Source organism: Muntiacus reevesi, chromosome 16 (genome assembly GCF_963930625.1).
Source record: "Muntiacus reevesi chromosome 16, mMunRee1.1, whole genome shotgun sequence".
NCBI lineage: Eukaryota > Metazoa > Chordata > Mammalia > Artiodactyla > Cervidae > Muntiacus > Muntiacus reevesi.
Window position 1 is genome coordinate 39,916,989 of NC_089264.1, and position 21,714 is coordinate 39,938,702.

At 39.6% G+C, this 21,714-nt stretch overlaps 1 protein-coding gene across 2 annotated transcripts in view; it reads right to left on the minus strand.

Annotated features, from left to right (window-relative positions):
- The window catches only part of ADGRA3 (adhesion G protein-coupled receptor A3), a 125,582-nt gene that overhangs the window by 36,780 nt on the left and 67,088 nt on the right, over positions 1-21,714 (minus strand). The window contains exons 10-12 of one of the 2 annotated variants that reach the window (XM_065907347.1): positions 20,551-20,706; positions 6,783-6,944; positions 4,020-4,145 (exon numbers count right to left, since the gene is read on the minus strand). In XM_065907347.1, coding sequence (XP_065763419.1) covers positions 4,020-4,145; positions 6,783-6,944; positions 20,551-20,706 — 444 coding nt within the window. Of the gene's footprint in view, positions 1-4,019; positions 4,224-6,782; positions 6,945-20,550; positions 20,707-21,714 lie in introns of both variants that reach the window. The other variant, XM_065907346.1, reaches the window with a different exon arrangement.

The following is a 21,714-nucleotide window of genomic DNA, read 5'->3' on the forward strand; positions in this document are numbered from 1 at the left end:
TTTCCCTGAGCAGAGTGATGACTAAGGGCATGAAAAGGGGCACGTATGAAGGAAGGAAGTGTGATAATGTACATGACTGGCTTGGAAATGAAAAGGACTTCATTTGGGCTAAAGCCCCCGATGGGATGACAGAAACGTTGGATGCATAAAGAAAACCTGATTTCCAAATTCCTGCCAAGAAAATTTTGAAAAACAAATTCCTTCTGGCTATATTAACAACTGAATTCAAAACACCAACAGTTACTAAAAGCTCTTAATATTAAAAAAAAAAAAAAGGCAATATTTTGGGATGCTAACAAATCTGACTCATGGTACCAACAGTGGAAGGAAGCATCTGATAAAGAAAAAATTTAGATCGGGTGCTGAAAGAGTCATACCACAGGTTAATTCAATCTCCAAATGGTTGCATGACTGTGGGACAGCACTGGAGGTCATCAATGACGTAAAGAGCAGCTCTGACCTCAAGCAACCCTCAGTCCAGGGCAGGAATAAGAAGCCCACTGGCCCCTGTGTGTAACATGCAATGGCAAAGAGATGAGCAGAGTGCTATGGGCAAAGCGAGGAAGAGAAATGAAGATGATAATGGGAGAGGCAAGGACTGACCAGATGGACTTAGTTAGGATTCTCGAAGGTTACATCTTTCTGCTGGGTGTTATCACAGAACCAAGCAGCTGGGGAAGGCAGGGGCATAGAGGAGCAGGGATCCTAGTAGAAGAATTAGCATGAGCCTGGCCTAAGTAAAACTGGTCAGTGGTTGGAAGAGACAATAAAGGAAGCTTTCTTTTACTAGACAAGAGCAAATAAATGCCAAGTTATTAAGTTAACTGACAGCCAGCCTCCTAAACGACATGAAGAATTTATCGTGGGATCTGCAAGGTCATCTCCATGTGGGACAGATCCAGGGATAACGTTCACAATCAAACAGTGTGAAGAGAGGGGAAGGTCCTAAGGTTCCTTGGTTCTGCAGGCCTTCAGTTGCTAAAGGGTGGACAGACTGGAGAGTGTTCCCAGAAAAAGGACCAGAATGTCAGCTGTGGAGGCGCTCAGGGGGCTGGGGGTTGGGGGGTGGCACAGCTATTCGCTGAAGGGTAAGGAAGCACGTCAACACTTTACTAACTGCCATGGTTGGACTGGTATGCGTCAGCTGAATACTGCCCTAGGCAGACCAACCTGTAAGAAAAGCATGGATATTTTTTTAATCAATTTAATTGGAGGATAATTACTTTATAATATTTTGATGGATTTTGTCATATATGAAGAGTCGGACACGACTGAGCGACTTCACTTTTCACTTTTATGCATTGGAGAAGGAAATGGCAACCCACTCCAGTGTTCTTGCCTGGAGAATCCCAGGGATGGGGTTGCACAGAGTCGGACACAACTGAAATGACTTAGCAGTAGCATATATGCCTACCCACCTTTTTCTGAAACCCCCTCCCACCTCCATCCCCACCCAATCCTTCCAGGTTGTCACAGAGCACCAATTTTGGGTGCCCTGCTTCAGAAAAGCACAGATTTTTACGAAGAACCTGGAGACACAAAGACTAAACAGAAGCTCTCGATGGTATGGGCAATACAGGATGAAAGCCCAAACTGGGCTGTGATGGTAAAAAAGAAAGTAAGACAGGACAATAGGGATTCCAAAAATATGCAGAAAACAGCTCCAGTCGGGCTCCTACAGCTAAGGACTGCCTTTTTATGGGTTTAACTTTATATGCTAGCATGTTCTCCCATCCAAGGGCAATACAATCAATTATGACATGTTCAAGATGTCTAGTTAGTCCATTGATGGCATTAAAAAAAAAAAAAAAAGCACAAGCAAAGAAGAGTAAAAACTGCCATCACATAAAGTCCAAAATGTGAAAGTTTTCCACTAAAATGCTAAGGCATTTAGCATTGTCAATGCAAAATTTTTAACTGATTTTTGCGTCATGAAGAATATGTTCCTTATTCACTCGGTGTAAGCATGTCCATCTATGAAGCATGAATAATAGTGTGATGCATCCTTGGTTTGTGGCCACGAGATGATCTTAAAATGATGGAACAGTGTTCATTTAAAGCTTTCTACTTCAGCAGGTAGAAACTCTCCTTACCCAGAGGGGTAGGTTGTGAAATTGATGAAATGTTGAGTTTCATCATTTTTAATCCCTTCCTACCAACTGTGATCATCTAAGATAGAAGGGTTCATCAATTTTAAGTGTTCCTCAAAGACACACACCCCTCTCTTGTGGGCGCCTTCTGCACTATGTTTTTGCCAATACTACACTCTAAACGAAGGAGCAGACACTAAGGGGTTGCACTGCTAGGTGCAGACACTATCCAAGAGCCAAGCATGATAAATATATCTTGCTAGTTTTCCTCTGAATATATGGCATCAAATAAATACATTATCATTAGACATTCTGATACAGTTGAGATAGCTGTCTTGGGCAGTGGGAGAAGTTAAGATTATTTCTAAATTAGGCAAACTGGCTCTCCTCATGGAGGTCACAAGTGTAAAGCATGACTCCAAACCCACTCCAATATTCTTCTCTGGAGAATCCCATGGACAGAGGAGCTTGGTAGATTTCCAATCCACGGGGTCACAAGAGTCAGACACAACTTAGCAACTAAACCACCACCAGACTAGACCACTAAAGTATGATAAAATATACTAATTCTTCATTTATCCATTCACTCATCCATTCAGTATTTATTGTGCTTCCCGTGTTCCAGGACCCCTAAGACCTATTTGATTACTATGTAGGCATCAAGACTGGAATGCCTAGAATATCGTTTGCAATATAATTAAGAAACGAACTATAAAAAAAGAAACTACTGTGTAATTAAAAACCACCAAGAACACAATTACACATAGCCACAAAAAACTCAATGAAAAAACACAGTTCCATTAGGATGCCAAAACTGTACTTCCACCATTTGCTTCAATGTAGTTTAATAAAACACACCTAAACCCCCAATTTTAAAAACCAATAAACATGCTTTTAATTTTGCTTGCTGCAGTGAAGTCGCTCAGTCGTGTCTGACTCTGCAGCCCCATGGACTGTAGCCTACCAGGCTCCTCCATCCATGGAATTTTCCAGGCAAGAGTACAGAAGTGGGTTGCCATTTCCTTCTCCAGAGGATCTTCCCGACCCAGGGCTCAAACCCAGGTCTCCCACATTGCAGGCAGATGCTTTACTATCTGAGCTTTACCACCAGGGGAGCCCCATTTTATAAACACACATGTGTGTGCACTTCTGTGCAAAAAATCTTGATATACAGCTGGCTTGATTAAATGCCTGGACTTTCCCATTAGGCCCAGGAACACAGAGCCACAGGCACAGAATACTTTTAGGAAGTCTACAAAAATGTCTTCATGTCTTTAAAATCAGCAGCATAAAAATGAACTTTAAAGTCAAAGAAAATGTCTTAATATGTAACTAATATATTCATGCTTTTAAGACTCCAGTCATAAAATTAAATTTTGATACATTCATATGCAGAAACGGGTCCAGAGGGCAAAAACGCCTAGGTCCATGAAGGCCATGATGTGTTCCTTCTTGGTCTGAATTTCTTTCAAAACAAGAACAAAGGCCAATTCTAATACACTACTCCCTCCGAACAAACTTTAATAAAATTATTTTTGCAAAGCAGAGCATTTAAGTGCAGTCACCCTCCATATCCTCAAAGGACTGATTCCAGGATCCTCTCGGATACCAAAATCTGTGGATGCTCAAGTCTCTTATTTAACATGGCATAATATCTGTATATAACCTAGGCACACCCTCTGGTATACTTACTTTAAATGATGTCTAGATTACTTATAACACCTACTGCAGGTGTTATACAAACAACTGTAAATATAATGTAAATCCTATGCAAATAGTTGCCAGCATGTAGCAATTTAAGTTTTGCTTTTTGGAACTTCTCAGGATATTTTTTTAAATTGGATATTTTCAATTTGCAGTTGGGTTATATGGAGGTATTGTATTCTAATCTAACTACGAAGTCTTAAATGACTACAGAATATAACGTACCTTCAGAGCCAGACTTGAAAACGTATTGGAAACGTTGCACTTAAAGCTCAGCTGCTTATCCAGGTTCCCATCGGGATCTCGCCTCCCATAGTCGGACAGGCCTGTCCGGTCAGTGGCGGCCACTTTCTGGAACACGGTACATGTCATCCCAGTGAAGCCAGTAGCCTTGATGACATAAGCTTCCAGAGCAATATTGGGTGAATACTTCAAAAGTCAATCAAACAGGAGTTACAAAAGATTTATAACATGGGGGGAAAAAGCACTTTCAAAGACTTTTAAACACAAAATACTACATAAGCTAGAAGACAAAGCTTGAGCTCTTGCTAAACAAAGACACTGTGCAGATAACTGGCAGAATCAAAACAGATGCCAGCTACAGAAGGATGTCCTAAAATAACAAGATACCCACGAAGAGGAAAAGAGTAACTCACAAAGTATGGAAGGCCAGATATAAATGAGAAGTCGATTAATAATTTGAAGAGGAGTTGCAGGAATCTATAAGCTGAAAATGTAAGTATCCTGATTAAAAAAAAAAAACAGCTAGAGAAATCAGTGGACCCCCTTAATGATCTTAGTACACTTAAAAGCTGCCTTACTCAACGCTTCATAACGTCTTTACTCTTCTTCCTTTCACAGGAACATCAACACTTAGCATTTAGTTTCACCAATAAAATCTTTATACAGACTCATGGCAAAGTTTTCTTCAGAAAAGGAAGGGAGGTGCTAGTCCAACTAGAAATAAAGCAACGGATTTTGAAGGGCGAATTAGGCCAGAAAAGTCACCTGAAAAAGATGGCACCTGTCCTGACAATTTTAAGCAATGCAAGAGTGCGACTGAACTCAACAGTCTACCAAAACCTGTGGTCTGCCGATACAACCAACCATCCAACCCATGTCCAGGAGCTTCTGGCACCACTCCCACCTGTCAGAAGCACGACCAGCCAACATGAGAAGTGACAGGCTGACCGGTTTCTCGTACATCCAGCAAGATGACAGGGTGTGCTGTAAATTCCAGACAAAATGGCATCTCCTTCCTTTAAGGATGGTTAATTCTGTTTACTATGGAGGCAGGGCACCATTCTAAGTGCCATATGTGGACAAAGTTCTCCTTTAAACATTTTTTTTTTTTAAACATAGGACTTTCATGTGAGGTGTCCAAAATCTATCAGGAAGATTAAAATTTTTAAATATAAGAAGGTAGAATGTTTTCAAGTACCATATATATAGTAGAGAATATCTGGCGGTTCCCCAAATTTTTAAGATTAAGAAATCTTTGCATTTAGTTTTGCCCCACAGATGATACAGTGTGAAAAATCTTACTAGATTCAATCATACTTACCTGAAAATTGTATTTGAAATCTTTTATTACTCAAACACACATTATAATTATGATAAATATGTGAAACCTCAGTTGAAAGAAAACTGCCATTCTGAAGTGCCCTTGAAGCCATGTCATCAGCAGATATATTGTTTCTCAGGAACTTTTTTATACTTTGAAATGGTGTACAAATACCACCTACGCCCTCTATTATACCTGTGGGTTCTCAGGAGAATGAAGGAAACTCTTTGTGCTGAGTAATAAGCAAGGCTGAAGCACAGGATGGAAAATGGGTTTAAATGATCTGGGAGGACGAAGTGTGGCCCTCAAACTGGCAAGCTCATTTCAAGTAAGGTCACAGAGAGCACCTACCCTAAACTATGTTGTCCTCACAGGAGCCAGTCTAGGCCTCCATCCTGTTTATTATTCAAGAAAGTAATACTAAACTTAACTGAACAAAAGGATCAATAAAACACGGCCTCATCAAAAAGGTTACATCAATTAATGGAAAGACAGTAATTTTGAATTGTACAAAATCATAGGAGGAGGTAGAAAACATTCAATGAACCCACTAAAATAGTTAGAAAATGAAAAGCATGGGCCAGAGCAGAGTATGACTGCTAAAAGAATAAAATAAAGCATTATTTATCATAGTTCCCACATTTATCATATCTATATTTTAAGAACAAAAAAAGTAAGCAGTACACCAAGAAATTCTGCACAAACAAAATTTAAGATTATTTAACAGAGTGATCATTGCTGTTGGTCAGTCACTAAATCGTGTCAAGTCTTTTATAACCCCCCTAGACTGTAGCCTGCCAGGCTCCTCTGTCCATGGGATTTCCCAAGCAAAAATACTAGAGTGGATTGCCACTTCCTTCTCCAGGGGATCTGCTCAGCTCAGGGATCGAACCTGCATCTCCTGCACTGACAGATGGATTCCTTACCACTGAGCCACCAAGAAAGCCCAAGAGTGGTTATTACATATAAAAAACTCACTTCCCCCAAAGTGGAATTGACTGAAAAATGTCAATAGGTTCACAAGAGTTGGGGGGAATCCTAGCTCCCTTTGAAATTGAAACCTGGGCAAGCAATCAAGCACTGTCCCAAAACACCCTTCAGCGCCCTGAAGTCAGTATCAGCGAGGATGCCCGACGGGCATGTGACAGGAGGGCAAGGCTATGGAGTTCTTATTTGTGTTGCGGAAAGTGTCAGAGGGTGAGATGGTGGTAACTGTTCAAATTACAAATTAAGCCCAGTTACCAAGAAAACAGACTATTCAGAAGCAAAACTGTCCTTTTAAATGTCTGAGAACAGGAAATTTTGTAATAATCAGCAGTAACAAAATCCCCACCCCATAATGGGGATGAGACCTATCTATTTTGAGGTTAGAGCTGACTTCAATGAACCTTTTCCTTAGAAACCAAGGATAACGTGACACTTACTGTTGAATAAACATGAGCTCCGTTTGCCAGTCGGTATGTGGCAATGCGCTGCAGGCACTGAACAATTCTACTGCAGGCTCTGGCCTCCCTCTGCGCCAGCCCCAGGACACGTTCATCAGCCAACATGATGTTACTTGCAATGTCAACCATCACATCGCCGAGCTAGCAGGCGTGCAGGAGAGAAAAGGAAGATCTTTAACGCCCACACAGGAGGCTTTACATCATCAAAATCTTAATGAGACACCAAGATGGGCATTCAGTCTAAATTTTCACAGGAAAACCCACCAGGCACTTCATTCATTTCTCATTAAGGCATCTTCAGACAGGAAGAGCACAGTCATTATAACCATTTGGTAATATTTAGCTCAAAACAGTGTACTCACGTAACCACCAAATCATCAGTGAAAAGAGTGACATGTAGTACTCAAATTGACAGGTTGGGGGTGGAGGGTGCAGTCAGGGAGTGGGGGAGAGAAAGGCATTTATACTAATCAAGGGGAAGAAAATCACATGATTCTCAGAATAAACAGATCACAACTCTGTCTGGAAAAACACTTACCTTCTTTTTGCATAAGTGTTACTTAATATGATCAAGAAGTATCTGGCGCAACATTAAATCAACTACACTTCAATTAAATTTAATTAAAAATAAAAGAATATACTGGCGACCTCTTTAGCATCCGGTCATGTTTAAAACTCTAGGTCTGGCCAACTACTGTGAGTTCTCTGTATGCGCTGGGCCATCACATGAGTCTGTGCACACATGGTTCCCTTTCTCTTTATCTTGAATGAGTCGCTTCTTCTCTGTCTCCCAACTCCAGGGATGCTTTTAGATTCAGATGGTCACAAAAAGAAATGAATCCTCAAAAGTGTCCACTTTCCCACGGCTTGTTTGTTTCATTTCCTGAATTCTTTTCATTAGCTCAGTTCATAACTTACAGATGTAAGCATCTGTCAGGCAACACCAGTGAAGTATCGATGGGCTGTCGTTGCTGGTGACTTGTCCGTCTCATATCAGAGAAGTGCACTGAACAGTCCAGGATAAGGAGACCGCCTATTGCCGGGAGGGTCTCCTATTGAGCAAAATGTTCAAGAGAGCCAGAGCACACCAGCGTTCTGGAGGTAGCGCTGGAGGACTGACAAGCTGGCAGGTCCTCTAACCAAGAAAAGAGCCTCAAAAGCCCCTCTAACCAAGCCAGACTGCCAAGGCCATTTCAGCAGATGTCTTTTCATCACCCCAGAAGAGCCCAGCTGAGCTTTTCAACCCTGTTCTGCCTCCAATACTCTTCCCGGGGTGTGTAATTATGAGGGCTCAGGTGGGTCTGGAAAAAGACCAGTCCTTCCCACCCATGCTTCACTTCAGGAAGAAGACAAGCCTGCGGAAATCTACCAGATTCCACCCCGGAGCCGTGGAGCAGGGCTGGCACCTCCCGTACCTTCTTCCTTTATTTGTAAAACAAGGATAATACCCATCCTGTCTTTTCTGAATGTTGTGAAGATTAAGCTCCACTAATAACTATAAGGCTCCTCAAACTATGCCTTGCACATGGCAGGCATTCAAAACACAGCTCTAATTTTACTGCTCCTTTTTCTTTTTTTTCATTTCCATCCCAAAATAAGTCTCTTTGAGAATGACAGGCTCTAGAAGAAGTGTTAAGAGGGGTACATTTTTAAAGTCTATATTTTCATATATAAAGAGGAACAATGTACCTAGCAAAACTGCCTCTTGCTCCTCTGTAAAGCCCCATTACCTCATCCAATTCAAATACAGTTAATTGACTGCATACTGCCGTTACCATCATGTGTCACAATTCTGTCCTTATTTTAATTCCAATATAAACATGTTGGACCAGGGAGAGCACAATGTCCTACTTATATTCATACTCATTCATTAGTGTAACTCCTCGTATAAAAGCCAATAGCTATATAATACCCATTCACTCCCTGACTAAATATTTATTGAGGACCAAGGTGAGCCAGACACTATCCCAAGCAATGGAGATACAGCAGTGAAAGAAACATAAGAGATCTATTTTGGAGTCTATATCTATCAGTAAAATATATAACAAGCAAGTAAATACATTTTTTTTAAGTGACTAGGTTGTGATACCTGCAAGAGATGAAATAAACAGAGTAATAAATGACAGATAGAATTTAACTGCAAAACCCAATTTTAATGGACTCACATATTCTCTCAAGAGGCAACTCATTCAAACCCAAGACATGAACAAGATCAACTGCCAAAGAATTAAGAAGAACCTATAATCAAACGATGTAGAATCCTGAGTCTGTTCATTTGATATAATTTATGAAAACACCAGACTTTCCTGGTGGCTTAGATGGTAAAGCGTCTGCCTACAATGCAGGAGAACCGGTTTCAATCCTTGGGTCAGGAAGATCTCCTGGAGAAGGAAATGGCAACCTACTCCAGTATTCTTGCCCGGAAAATCCCATGAACGGAGGAACCTGGTAGGCTACAGTCCATGGGGTCACAAAGAGTCAGACACGACTGAGCAACTTCACTTTCTTTTCACTTTCATGAAAACACCAGCACCTCAGAATATATTCCTAAAAATAATAGGTATGGGGGTAAATTTCACTTTAACAGAAATGCTTATTTCTGGAGTCATGAAGATGGGTGGTTACTCCTGCATATGTGAATCAGCCACTTACACAGCAACTGGAACAATAACTACCACCTCTTAATGGGAATTCAGAGAAGCTAGAGAATTTGGTTACATTTTTACCACTTGTTCTTACTTTTCAAATCTGTATTTTCAAAACTGTATACAAAATAAATAAGAGATGACACTGTACGGTATGTTCTACAGCTATCAGAAAAGAAATGGCCGTTGCCTGCAAAAATTTAAAAGATAAAATACAAGAAAATACCAATTCTTCTCCAAGGCACTCCTCAAATATTTACGAAGTATTCAAAAGAATCAGCAATTTTACAACTAGTTTGGAAATTTCTTTACAAGTTCTACATGTATGGGCTTTATGAAAATCCAACATGAGACCTAACTGATACATCATCTCTTTTGAAAAGCTGTTTATTTTTTAATCAAGGAACTACAGCTATGGGTCACTAGCTAATGCCAGCCAAGGAATTTGACAAGTGTCAATAACTGTTAAAAAAAAAAAAAAGAAGAAGTATCTCTAAGAAAATTATATATATATATAAGTGGTTGCCCTAGTTGCAGATAAGCTTTTTTTTTTTTCCCCATTATTTCATTATAAATGGCTATGAATTAAAGAAACGGTTTTGTAGCCAAAATATACCCTATAGCAAGCAATCATGAAACACTACATGCTTCTGGAGCTTGGTTATGGAAGTAGTTCTGAACCCTTCACAGTGGCAAAAAAGGACACAAAAAGGATAACAGTGCATGAAAAATTACACTGGATTAAAAAAGCACCCCTGAAATGTCACACACAGGTACAGTTTAATAACTGCAACCAGTGCGTTGGGAAGCACCGTATTTCTCTTCGACCACATTCCCTGAAGGCCACGCCTGCCACAGAAGGGTCGGAGAAGTCAGGCACCTGCTCTGCCATCTGTCACACCAAAGGGTGAGGATCAAATGAAAACACTGTGAACGCACTTCATCCAAGATAAAAGGGTAAAGACATGAAAACGCCACATTAATAACAATGAAACTATTAAATGCCATCTGTGGTAAGAGGCAGAATATTTCATGCTCTTTTCAATATTTATGTTTGCAATCCCAGGCAAAATTAGATTAAAATCACCTGTAAATTTCATGAATGTCTGATGTTGGTTCACGAAACACACAATACATAAACTCAACTTGATGGTATTTGATTTTAATGTAACAGGAGTATAAAATAACACTGCAGCGGGAATGCTTACGTGCCTTGGAGTTAAGCTCTCCTGGGTTAACAGTTCAACCATCCCTTACAAGTTAAATGTCCATAGCAAATTATTTATCCTCTCCAAGTCTCTGTTTGCCCATTTGCAAAATGAGACCAAGAAAACTGCATGGAATGTCTCATTTCAGAGTAAACTTAAAGAAAGAGAGAGAGAGAGAGAGAGAGAGAGAACAGAAGGCAAATATCTTCATTAAGCAATGCATACAGTTTTTGAGAAAAGCCAAGAAATCTAGTCCCCTTCCCACATTCTTGTCTCAAGCACAAAGTCAGCAGGGGGTACCTTGGCAATTCTGATAACCAGAGAAGCATGAATTAGAGACACATAACCACAGGGCAGTAAGCTGGGAAGTTGTCTGGGGACAGCTGAGATGGAGAGGGAAAGTTCAGAACTGACACACAGTTCAAACTCGACTAAATAATAACTCAGCTGATGTCATTATTTTAGTTCAAGGAAACTTCATGTTTTTTTCCTAATTATGAATAACCATATTGACATCATTCCCATCTCAGAGTATGCTATATTGCCCTGATTACTTTAACGAAGGAAATGCTCTGTTCTGAAAGTCAACTTTTAAGAGTGTGTTTATGGCATTAGTAACCAGCTTCAGCATCCTGAGGGCCTGGGGACCCCAAGCTGAACGCTGCTCAACTTGATAAGCAGTCAGTGTTCGAAAGGTCCAAACGTGATGGTCATCAGGACTATGGCAAAGATGAAAGCTCTGATGTCACTCTGGTGCAAAAATAAAGAGGATGACAATGGGAAAACAAGTGGGAAGCGGAAAGGATTGAAAATAAGGTCACAGGGAATAAAAGTTGCATTTATTCTCTATTGCCTTACAGAAAGGATCTGAAGTAGCCTAGCAAAGTTTAAAAGAATTCTTTTTCAATTAAAACATACATAGAGAGTGAGAAAGTATGTTAGTCACTCAGTCATGTCAGCCTGCCAGGCTCCTCTGTCCACGGAATTCTCTAGGCAAGAATACTAGAGTGGGTTGCCATTTCCTTCCTCTAGGGGATCTTCGTGACCCAGGGACAGAATCATGGTCTCCTACACTGTAGGCAGATTCTTGACTGCCTGAGCCACCAGGGAAGTCCTGGTGGGAAATACAGGCTTAAAAAGAGACTCAAATAAGTTAAAATACACATCAATGGCAGAGTTAATGGGACTGGGGAAAAACTGATTCTTGAAATGTTTCTAGTCAAGGAAGTGAAGACAACTGTTCAATTACTAACGAAAAGAAGAATATTTCCTCCAAGTAGACAGTCACTTTCTTAAAGAAAATTCTTAGAACACGTGAAAAACACTATTAAAGAGATACCAAGTGAAATGCGCAACACCCTCAGCCATACCTTCACAACAAACGGAAAGGTTTAACTTCTACGATCCCTCCAACTCTCCCACTGGAAGCAGATCTTATTTTTTCCAAAGACAAAAATGGACATGCATTTCCCTTTCTGGAAGTATGGAGGACTAAGTACTATGGACAATTCTCCTGACAAAAGTGAAAAATGGTAAAGGAAAAAAAAGTTACCTTTTAGATGCACCACTGACCATTCAGAAAACAAAGGCTCCACGAGAGACCAACAGCAAAACAACAGGAATCTGAAGAGCCCTGAGGTTGAGCTCAGCTGACCACAGACGATGCTTTGACTTCCACGCAAGACCCAGGCCCTGCCAACACAGGCTAACAGGAAAAAACCACAGCATAAAGCCGATAAGCCAAAGGGGACACCAACAGGGTCAGGGCCAACCAGCATTAAACTAGCCTCCTGGAAGGAACGGAACAGCAAGGAAACTTGAAACTTGCTCATCTTGACTTTGACACAAGGTAGGAGGTAAAAAAATCTCTTCTCTGTCAATCTGTCGACACAAGTCAACCTTCACACAGGACTGCGAACAGAGCTCTGTAGTCTGAGAAACCTCAAGCTGAGAACTACTTCCAGTGTGAGAACTGCTTCCCCCTAAGCCTGATATAGACCCCCAGCGCCTAGCAGAGGCACATAAGAGTCACACTTAACAATGACACACCATACCATTCTCATGGAGGCCACTTGGCACCAACAGGAGTCAGCAGAGCTCTGGAGGGCCCCACCAGTGTATAACCAGAAAAACAGGACGGGAACAGACAAGCCAACTGCTATCTACTGTCTACAGTCAAAACCGTCTGTCTAGAAAATCCCACAAAACCAACTAGAAAATGATATGAATGAATTTCACAAGGAAACCAGACACAAGGTCCACATTTAAAAAAACAATCAAGGAAAACTGAACACGGATTAGATATTTTATAATATTAAGGACTTAGAGTTCATTTGGGTGATATAATAACCATATCATGGTTCTATTTTAAAGTTGCTTACAACTTCCAAACTCATTCTATGAGGCCACCATCACCCTAATTCCAAAACCAGACAAAGATGCCACAAAAAAAGAAAACTACAGGCCAATATCACTGATGAACATAGATGCAAAAATCCTTAACAAAATTCTAGCAAACAGAATCCAACAACATATTAAAAAAATCATACACCATGACCAAGTGGGCTTTATCCCAGGAATGCAAGGATTCTTTAATATCTGCAAGTCAATCAATGTAATACACCACATTAACAAATTGAAAGATAAAAACCATATGATTATCTCAATAGATGCAGAGGAAACCTTTGACAAAATTCAACACTCATTTATGATTAAAACTCTCCAGAAAGCAGGAATAGAGGGAACATACCTCAACATAATAAAAGCTATATATGACAAACCCACAGCAAACATCACCCTCAATGGTGAAAAATTGAAAGCATTTCCCCTGAAATCAGGAATAAGACAAGGGTGCCCACTCTCACCACTACTATTCAACATAGTGTTGGAAGTTTTGGCCACAGCAATCAGAGCAGAAAAAGAAGTAAAAGGAATCCAGATAGGAAAAGAAGAAGTGAAACTCTCGCTGTTTGCAGATGACATGATCCTCTACATAGAAAACCCTAAAGACTCTATCAGAAAATTACTAGAGCTAATCAATGAATATAGTAAAGTTGCAGGATATAAAATTAACACACAGAAATCCCTTGCATTCCTATACACTAACAATGAAAAAACAGAGAAATTAAGGAAACAATACCATTCACCACTGCAACAAAAAGAATAAAATACTTAGGAGTATATCTACCTAAAGAAACAAAAGACCTGTACATAGAAAACTATAAAACACTGATGAAAGAAATCAAAGAGGACACAAACAGATGGAGAAACATACCGTGTTCATGGATTGGAAGAATCAATATTGTCAAAATGGCTATTCTACCCAAAGCAATCTATAGATTCAATGCAATCCCTATCAAGCTACCAACGGTATTTTTCACAGAACTAGAACAAATAATTTCACAATTTGTATGGAAATACAAAAAACCTCGAATAGCCAAAGTAATCTTGGGAAAGAAGAATGGAACTGGAGGAATCAACCTGCCTGACTTCAGACTCTACTACAAAGCCACAGTCATCAAGACAGGATGGTACTGGCACAAAGACAGAAATATAGATCAATGGAACAGAATAGAAAGCCCAGAGATAAATCCACGAACCTATGGACACCTTATCTTTGACAAAGGAGGTAAGGATATACAATGGAAAAAAGACAACCTCTTTAATAAGTGGTGCTGGAAAACTGGTCAACCACTTGTAAAAGAATGAAACTAGAACACTTTCTAACACCATACACAAAAATAAACTCAAAATGGATTAAAGATCTAAATGTAAGACCAGAAACTATAAAACTCCTAGAGGAGAACATAGGCAAAACACTCTCCGACATAAATCTCAGCAGGGTCCTCTATGACCCACTCCCAGAATATTGGAAATAAAAGCAAAACTAAACAAATGGGACCTAATGAAACTTAAAAGCTTTTGCACTACAAAGGAAACTATAAGCAAGGTGAAAAGACAGCCCTCAGATTGGGAGAAAATAATAGCAAATGAAGAAACAGACAAAGGATTAATCTCAAAAATATACAAGCAACTCCTGAAGCTCAATTCCAGAAAAATAAATGACCCAATCAAAAAATGGGCCAAAGAACTAAACAGACATTTCTCCAAAGAAGACATACAGATGGCTAACAAACACATGAAAAGATGCTCAACATCACTCATTATCAGAGAAATGCACATCAAAACCACAATGAGGTACCATTACACGCCAGTCAGGATGGCTGCTATCCAAAAGTCTACAAGCAATAAATGCTGGAGAGGGTGTGGAGAAAAGGGAACCCTCTTACACTGTTGGTGGGAATGCAAACTAGTACAGCCACTATGGAAAACAGTGTGGAGATTTCTTAAAAAACTGGAAATAGAACTGCCATATGACTCAGCAATACCACTTCTGGGCATACACACCGAGGAAACCAGATCTGAAAAAGACACGTGCACCCCAATGTTCATCGCAGCACTGTTTATAATAGCCAGGACATGGAAGCAGCCTAGATGCCCATCCGCAGATGAATGGATAAGGAAGCTGTGGTACATATACACCATGGAATATTACTCAGCCGTTAAAAAGAATTCATTTGAATCAGTTCTAATGAGATGGATGAAACTGGAGCCCATCATACAGAGTGAAGTAAGCCAGAAAGATAAAGAACATTACAGCATACTAACACATATATATGGAATTTAGAAAGATGGTAACGATAACCCTATATGCAAAAAAGAAAAAGAGACACAGAAGTACAGAACAGACTTTTGAACTCTGTGGGAGAAGGTGAGGGTGGGATGTTTCGAGAGAACAGCATGTATATTATCTATGGTGAAACAGATCACCAGCCCAGGTGGGATGCATGAGACGAGTGCTCAGGTCTGGTGCACTGGGAGGACCCAGAGGAGTCGGGTGGAGAGGGAGGTGGGAGGGTGGATCGGGATGGGGAATACGTGTAACTCTATGGCTGATTCGTGTCAATGTATGACAAAACCCACTGAAATGTTGTGAAGTAATTAGCCTCCAACTAATAAAATAAAATTAAAAAAAAAAAAAAAAAAGATGGTAATGATAACCCTATATGCAAAACAGAAAAAGAGACAGAGATGTACAGAACAGACTTTCGGACTTTGAGGGAGAAGGCGAGGGTGGTTTGTTCAGAGAGAACAGCACTGAAACAAGTATACTATCAAGGGTGAAACAGATCACCAGCCCAGGTTGGATGCATGAGATAAGTGCTCAGAACTGGTGCACTGGGAAGACTCAGAGGGATGGGATGGAGAGGGAGGCGGGAGGGGGGATCGGCATGGGGAATACATGTAACTCCATGGCTGATTCATGTCAATGTATGGCAAAAACCACTACAATATTGTAATTAGCCTCCAACTAATAAAAATAAATGGAAAAAAATAAATTAAAAAAATAAATAAATAAAAATAAAGTTGCTTACAATTTAAAAAAAAATTATGGATGAAATATGGCACCTAAAATGTGCTCTTAAATGTTCCAGCATTGAAAGACAGAAAAACACAGAATAAGACAGAGACACACACAGAGAAGCGGGGAGAGGGGAAGAGAGAAGGAAGGAGGGACAGAAAACATAAAATGAGTGGACAGGAGAGATGAAGCATGACTGGTAAATACTGAGAATTGTTGAAACTCAGTGAAAGGTAAAACAAAAGTGTTAAGAATAATATTCCTTCTCCTACACGTTAGGAATTTTCTAATTTAAAAAAGTGTCTGAAAAGTTCTTAAAAAGTTAAACCCAAACAGAACATTTTTTTTAAAAGAGGTAACGATAGAAAAGAAATATACTACAGCGGCCCTCAATGTGGGAGACCTGGGTTCAATCCCTGGGTTGGGAAGATCCCCTGGAGAAGGGAAAGGCTACCCACGCCAGTATTCTGGCCTGGAGAATTCCATGGACTATAGTCCATGGCGTTGCAAAGAGTTGGACATGACTGAGCAACTTTCACTTCACTTCACTTCACTTCACAGTGGTGCTCAAAGCCTGTGCCTAAGATGTTGCCCAGTATCACCTGGAATTTAGCAGAAATGTGAAGCCTCAGGCTTCCCGCACCTGGTACCTGGTACCAATCAAGGGCCCCATGCAAGTTTGAGAAAACCATGTTCTCAGAAGGATCAAAAAGCCAGAGGCTGGGTCTTTGAAAATGTTAACAATATCAGGAAGTCTAACAAGTAAGATCAAGGAAAAAAACATTAAAAATACTGAAAATAAAAAACTCATCAGTACAGACGTGATTATACCTTAAAATGAAAAAATGAAAGAACTTTAAATTTTAAAAATTCTGTACATAAAAATCTGAGGTGCATGCCTTACAAATTTAAAACTGGAGCACAGTAAAAAAAAAACTATAACACATAACTAACGCTAATCTTCATAAATGTTCTCATCTTTTAAAACGGATATATGTTTGTTTTCATAAGAGAAATCACTACAGTAAATATGGAACACACACTATCTGACAGATAAGCTTCAGCTCTTTTTAAAAGACCCAGTAAATACCTCATTTAGATCTGGCAGTTTGATAGTTTTCAGCACCCATGCTAAGACAACAAGAGTACCAGCTTGTGTTGGCTAGACTCAATCACAGGTTGTTTATGAAAAACTCCACAGCACAACAACTTTTTGGATATAATACAAAAAATCAATTTAATTGTCCAATTATGCTATATGCATTTTAAGATACCTTAGCATAATTTTATGCAGTGTTAATTAACTTAAAATGGAGCCCTTAAGCTTTATGATTTCTTCTTAACATAGCAATAAACAGGGAAAGCTTTGGCCTGCAATTTTAAGCTTCCAAAGAATCAAATGTCTGTCACTGCATCAAAGGTAATATTACATTTATATCTCAATTGTTCAATCCTGAATAATTTTCTATTTATACTTAATAGATTGCCATCATTTGTTTCCAAAGATAGTTAAAATTTCACCTTCTATGTCAGCCAGTGAAAGTGACAACAATCTCCTTCAAATTAAGTTCTTAGATAAGTAACTAAAGTAGTCTGGTCATTTTTTTTAAAGGACTTCTCTCTCAGCTTCTGAGACCATAAGAATATTACTTTTCATAGGGGACACATGTAAGCCTATGGCTGATTTATGTTGATATATGGCAAAAACCATCACCATATTGTAAAGTAATTATCCTCCAATTAAAATAAGTAAATTTTAAAAAAAGAAATTGTGGGAATTCCCTAGTGGTCCGATGGCTAAGACTCTGTGTTCCTGATACAGGGGGGCTGGGTTCAATCCCTGGTCAGGGAACTAGATCCCACATGCCACAACTAAGACTCTATGCAGCCAAATAAATAAAAATAAATGTCTTTTTTTTTAAAAAAAGAAATTGTGAATGGCTGTGTTGTATATATACAACGAATGTCCGTACAATCAAAGCTATGGCTTTTCCAGTAGTCATGTATGGATGTGAGAGTTGGACCATAAAGAAAACTGAGTGCCAAAGAACTGATGCTTTTGAATTGTGGTGTTGGAGAGGATTTTGAGACCCTTAAACTGCAAGAAGATCAAACCAGTCAATCCTAAAGGAAATCGGTCCTGAATATTCATTGGAAGGATTGATGTTGAAGTTGAAGCTCCAATATGTTGGCCACCTGATGTGAAGAACTGACTCATTGGAAAAGACCCTGATGCTGGGAAAGATTGAAGGCAAGAGAAGGGGACGACAGAGAATTAGATGTTTGGATGGCATAACTGACTTGATGGACATGAGTCAGCAAGCTCCAGGAGTTGGTGATGGACAGGAAAGCCTGGCGCACTGCAGTCCGTGGGGTTGCAAAGAGTCGGACACAACTGAACAACTGAACTGCAACTGCATGTTGTTCATCTGTAACATAGAGTATTGCACATCAACTCAACTTCAATTACAATAAATAAATAAATGAAAATTCCTCACACACACAAAAAAAGAATGCTAATTTCCTAACCCTATAAAAAGTATATCCTAGCTTTGCAATGATAAAAATAGCTTCACCTATATTTTCTCACTTGTATACATTCTGCAAGTTAAACAGGGCAAGCATCATGTCTCATTTTAAAAAGAAAGGGTCCATGATTAGTAACTCACAAACCAGGTCCACTTCCAATCCTCAACAAGATGCTTCCCCCTAAGAATATGACAGAGCAACAAAGATCCAGACCATTCTTCCCTCACAGCAGCAACACAATGAAATGTACACCTCAGGGCATCACACCGCTGCTCCCGAGCTGGGAGGTGTGCAGAAGTCCTTCACAGCAGAACAGGGCGGCAAGCGGATAAACTTCAGTCTATCACAGGATGGCAGGACCTTCCCCTATGTCCAAATTCCAAATGCCATCCCAATTACTCTAGTGACCTGAAACATCCGCCTCCATGAATGACTTCTAATCATGTGGGCGGCAACCTGTGATTATACGCAACAAGGGAAAGCAGGATTACCACAGGGCCAGGGTTCACACGGCTCCTCCCAGCACCAGAAAAATTCATCATGGGAAGCGGGCTATGGCCCAAGGACACAATCAAGCAAGGGAACAATTCGTTAGGAAACTAAGGTCTGAAGTTCAGACAACAACTGTGAAATGCCATGTCATCACTAAGTGGTCTGGTGTCCTGAATCACATTTATAAACATGTCACTATTTTATCAGCTACACTACATCAAGTAAAGTACCTAATGTGTTAGAGCTGCAATTTCAAAACTTATCACCAAAATGCCAGATATTAATAGATACCACATGCGAAAAATTCCCTTGGTTTAATTATGTAGAGAAACAAGGGATATTATTGGGTTGGCCAAAAAGTTCGTTTGGGTTTTTCCATACCACTGTGCGTAAAAAGCTGAATGAACTTTTTAACCAAACCAATGTCATCTTTTAGCACATTGTTAACTCTGAGATGTCCCACATAAAGAAATATATTAAGACTTTGTTTAGTCCAGTGTTTTCCCCACAGTACTTTTGGAATATCATGACAGAGCAAAGCTCTTCTAGAAAGTAAATGTGATACAGTAGAAAACTGCTGGATTAGACAGCCAAAGTTCTTGGGTTTGGCTCTAAAACCTTAGGTAAATTATTTAATTTTCTTTAGGCTTCAGTGTATGACCTAATCTAGGTTTATTCTAGCTCTAAGATTCATTTTTATGTGATTCCATCACAAGAGAAACAGTTTATATAAAGCTCTCACCTAACTGGAAATAAAGTTTAAGAATATGTTAATCTGCAGCTAAAAACTTATTCAAAACATTATTTGCTGCTCGCTCATTCTGAAAACAGTAGTTGTCAATGTCTTCGCCTAAAGGGTATCATGTGGACAGGAATTCATAGCTGTAATATGGCCCCTTTTCAAAGTCACTCAATTTTCATGTCTCGTGTATCTTAATCATTTGGAATTTTGTTTTAAAAATGCTAAAATAGTCTTACATTTTCCCTCAGTTAAAATTAAATTTAAAAAATAAGTAAAAGAATAAAAAAGATTCTACTTATTGTAAATTGTTAAGCATACAAAGATTTCTTCAACCAATAAATTTAAGTGGTGATTTTAAAAAAAACAAAGAAGGATGAAAACACACCAGTGGGGAGAAGGGAAATCCCAGGAAGCCTGAGAGATGCAGCCTGACTCACACATACCATGGATGCAGAAAAAGCTGCTTTCTCACAGGCTGGTTCTGCCCTACCCTGGTACCTCATTTCCAAGAAATAACAATCCACCTCTACTTCTCCCAACAAGTCCACGTGACAGATGGAGCCCAGGTTTCTCAATGACAATTTTGGAAATTAAAAGGTATATTTAGTTCAAATACAGCAAACATAAATAAGCTTTAAAAAGAGAGTCAGCTCTATCACACAACCATTTGCTGACAAACTATCTGCTACAAATCTGAACCAGAAAATACCTCTTTTGATTTTTCCTCTTTGGTAAATCTTCCAAATTTCTCTATCATTTCAGCCACAAATATAACATCCATCTTGTCCGAAAAGTTGGCTGCTTCCACAGTGTAAGCTAATAATTGTCGGGCTGTAGCCACAGCGTTGGTAAGATTGAGGGGCATCTGTATTAAAAAGGCAAAAAGAAGTACTTAGCAAGTGAAGTGAAAGTCGCTCAGTCGTGTCTGACTCTTTGTGACACCATGGACTGTATAGTCCATGGAATTCTCCAGGTCAGAATACTGGCATGGGTAGCCTTTCCCTTCTCCAGGGGATCTTCACAACCCAGGGATCAAACTCAGGTCTCCCACATTGCATTTTACCTTTGCATTTCAAAACATGGCAATTTCAAAACTTTATCACCGATTCACTATGATATTCCTAAAATGCTTTATCCAAAACTGAGAAGACAAATTTTATTGGAAACAAACTGAAGGAATTTTCTTTTTTTAACTTAGAATGAAATAAAACAATACATAAAAACACATCAGGGAGGGACTTCCCTGTTGGTCCAGTGGTTAAGACTGTGCTTCTAGTGCAGGGGATGTGGGTTTGATCCCTGGTCAGGGAACTAAGATCTCACATGCTACAGCACAGCCAAAAGATAAAAATAAACAAAGTTAAACGTTTAAAAACAAAAAGAAAAATCAGGGACGTGGCCTGCACCATCTCTTCATCTCTATCTATCTAAATCCCATATATATTCAATTCCAACTGCCTAGTAACACCTTTCCCAAGTATTCCAGCCAGGAGGTATCAGTATCTCCCCTGGAACTCCTGCCACTTGGGAGTACGAACCACTTATTTAGTACTTATCTGTACTGCCATGCACGGCCTGTAATGTTTTACATTTGTTTATTATTGACTTAAACACGACCCAGCACCAACCATTATAAAAAGTGTGTATCAGGTGCAAAGAAGCGAAAGAAAATGTGTAAAAGAAACCACCTGCCAGGTGCTTATAATCAGCTAAGGTTTAAAAAAGACAGAGAAGCAGAGATGAGACAAGGCATACTAAATGGACAAGCATAACAGAGATCTCTTGTGACAAAGATTAGAAAAGGAACTGAAGAGGGGGCCTCCCGGGTGCTCTTGAAGAATGGTTGGGATTCTGTTTGAGGATACAGATGACA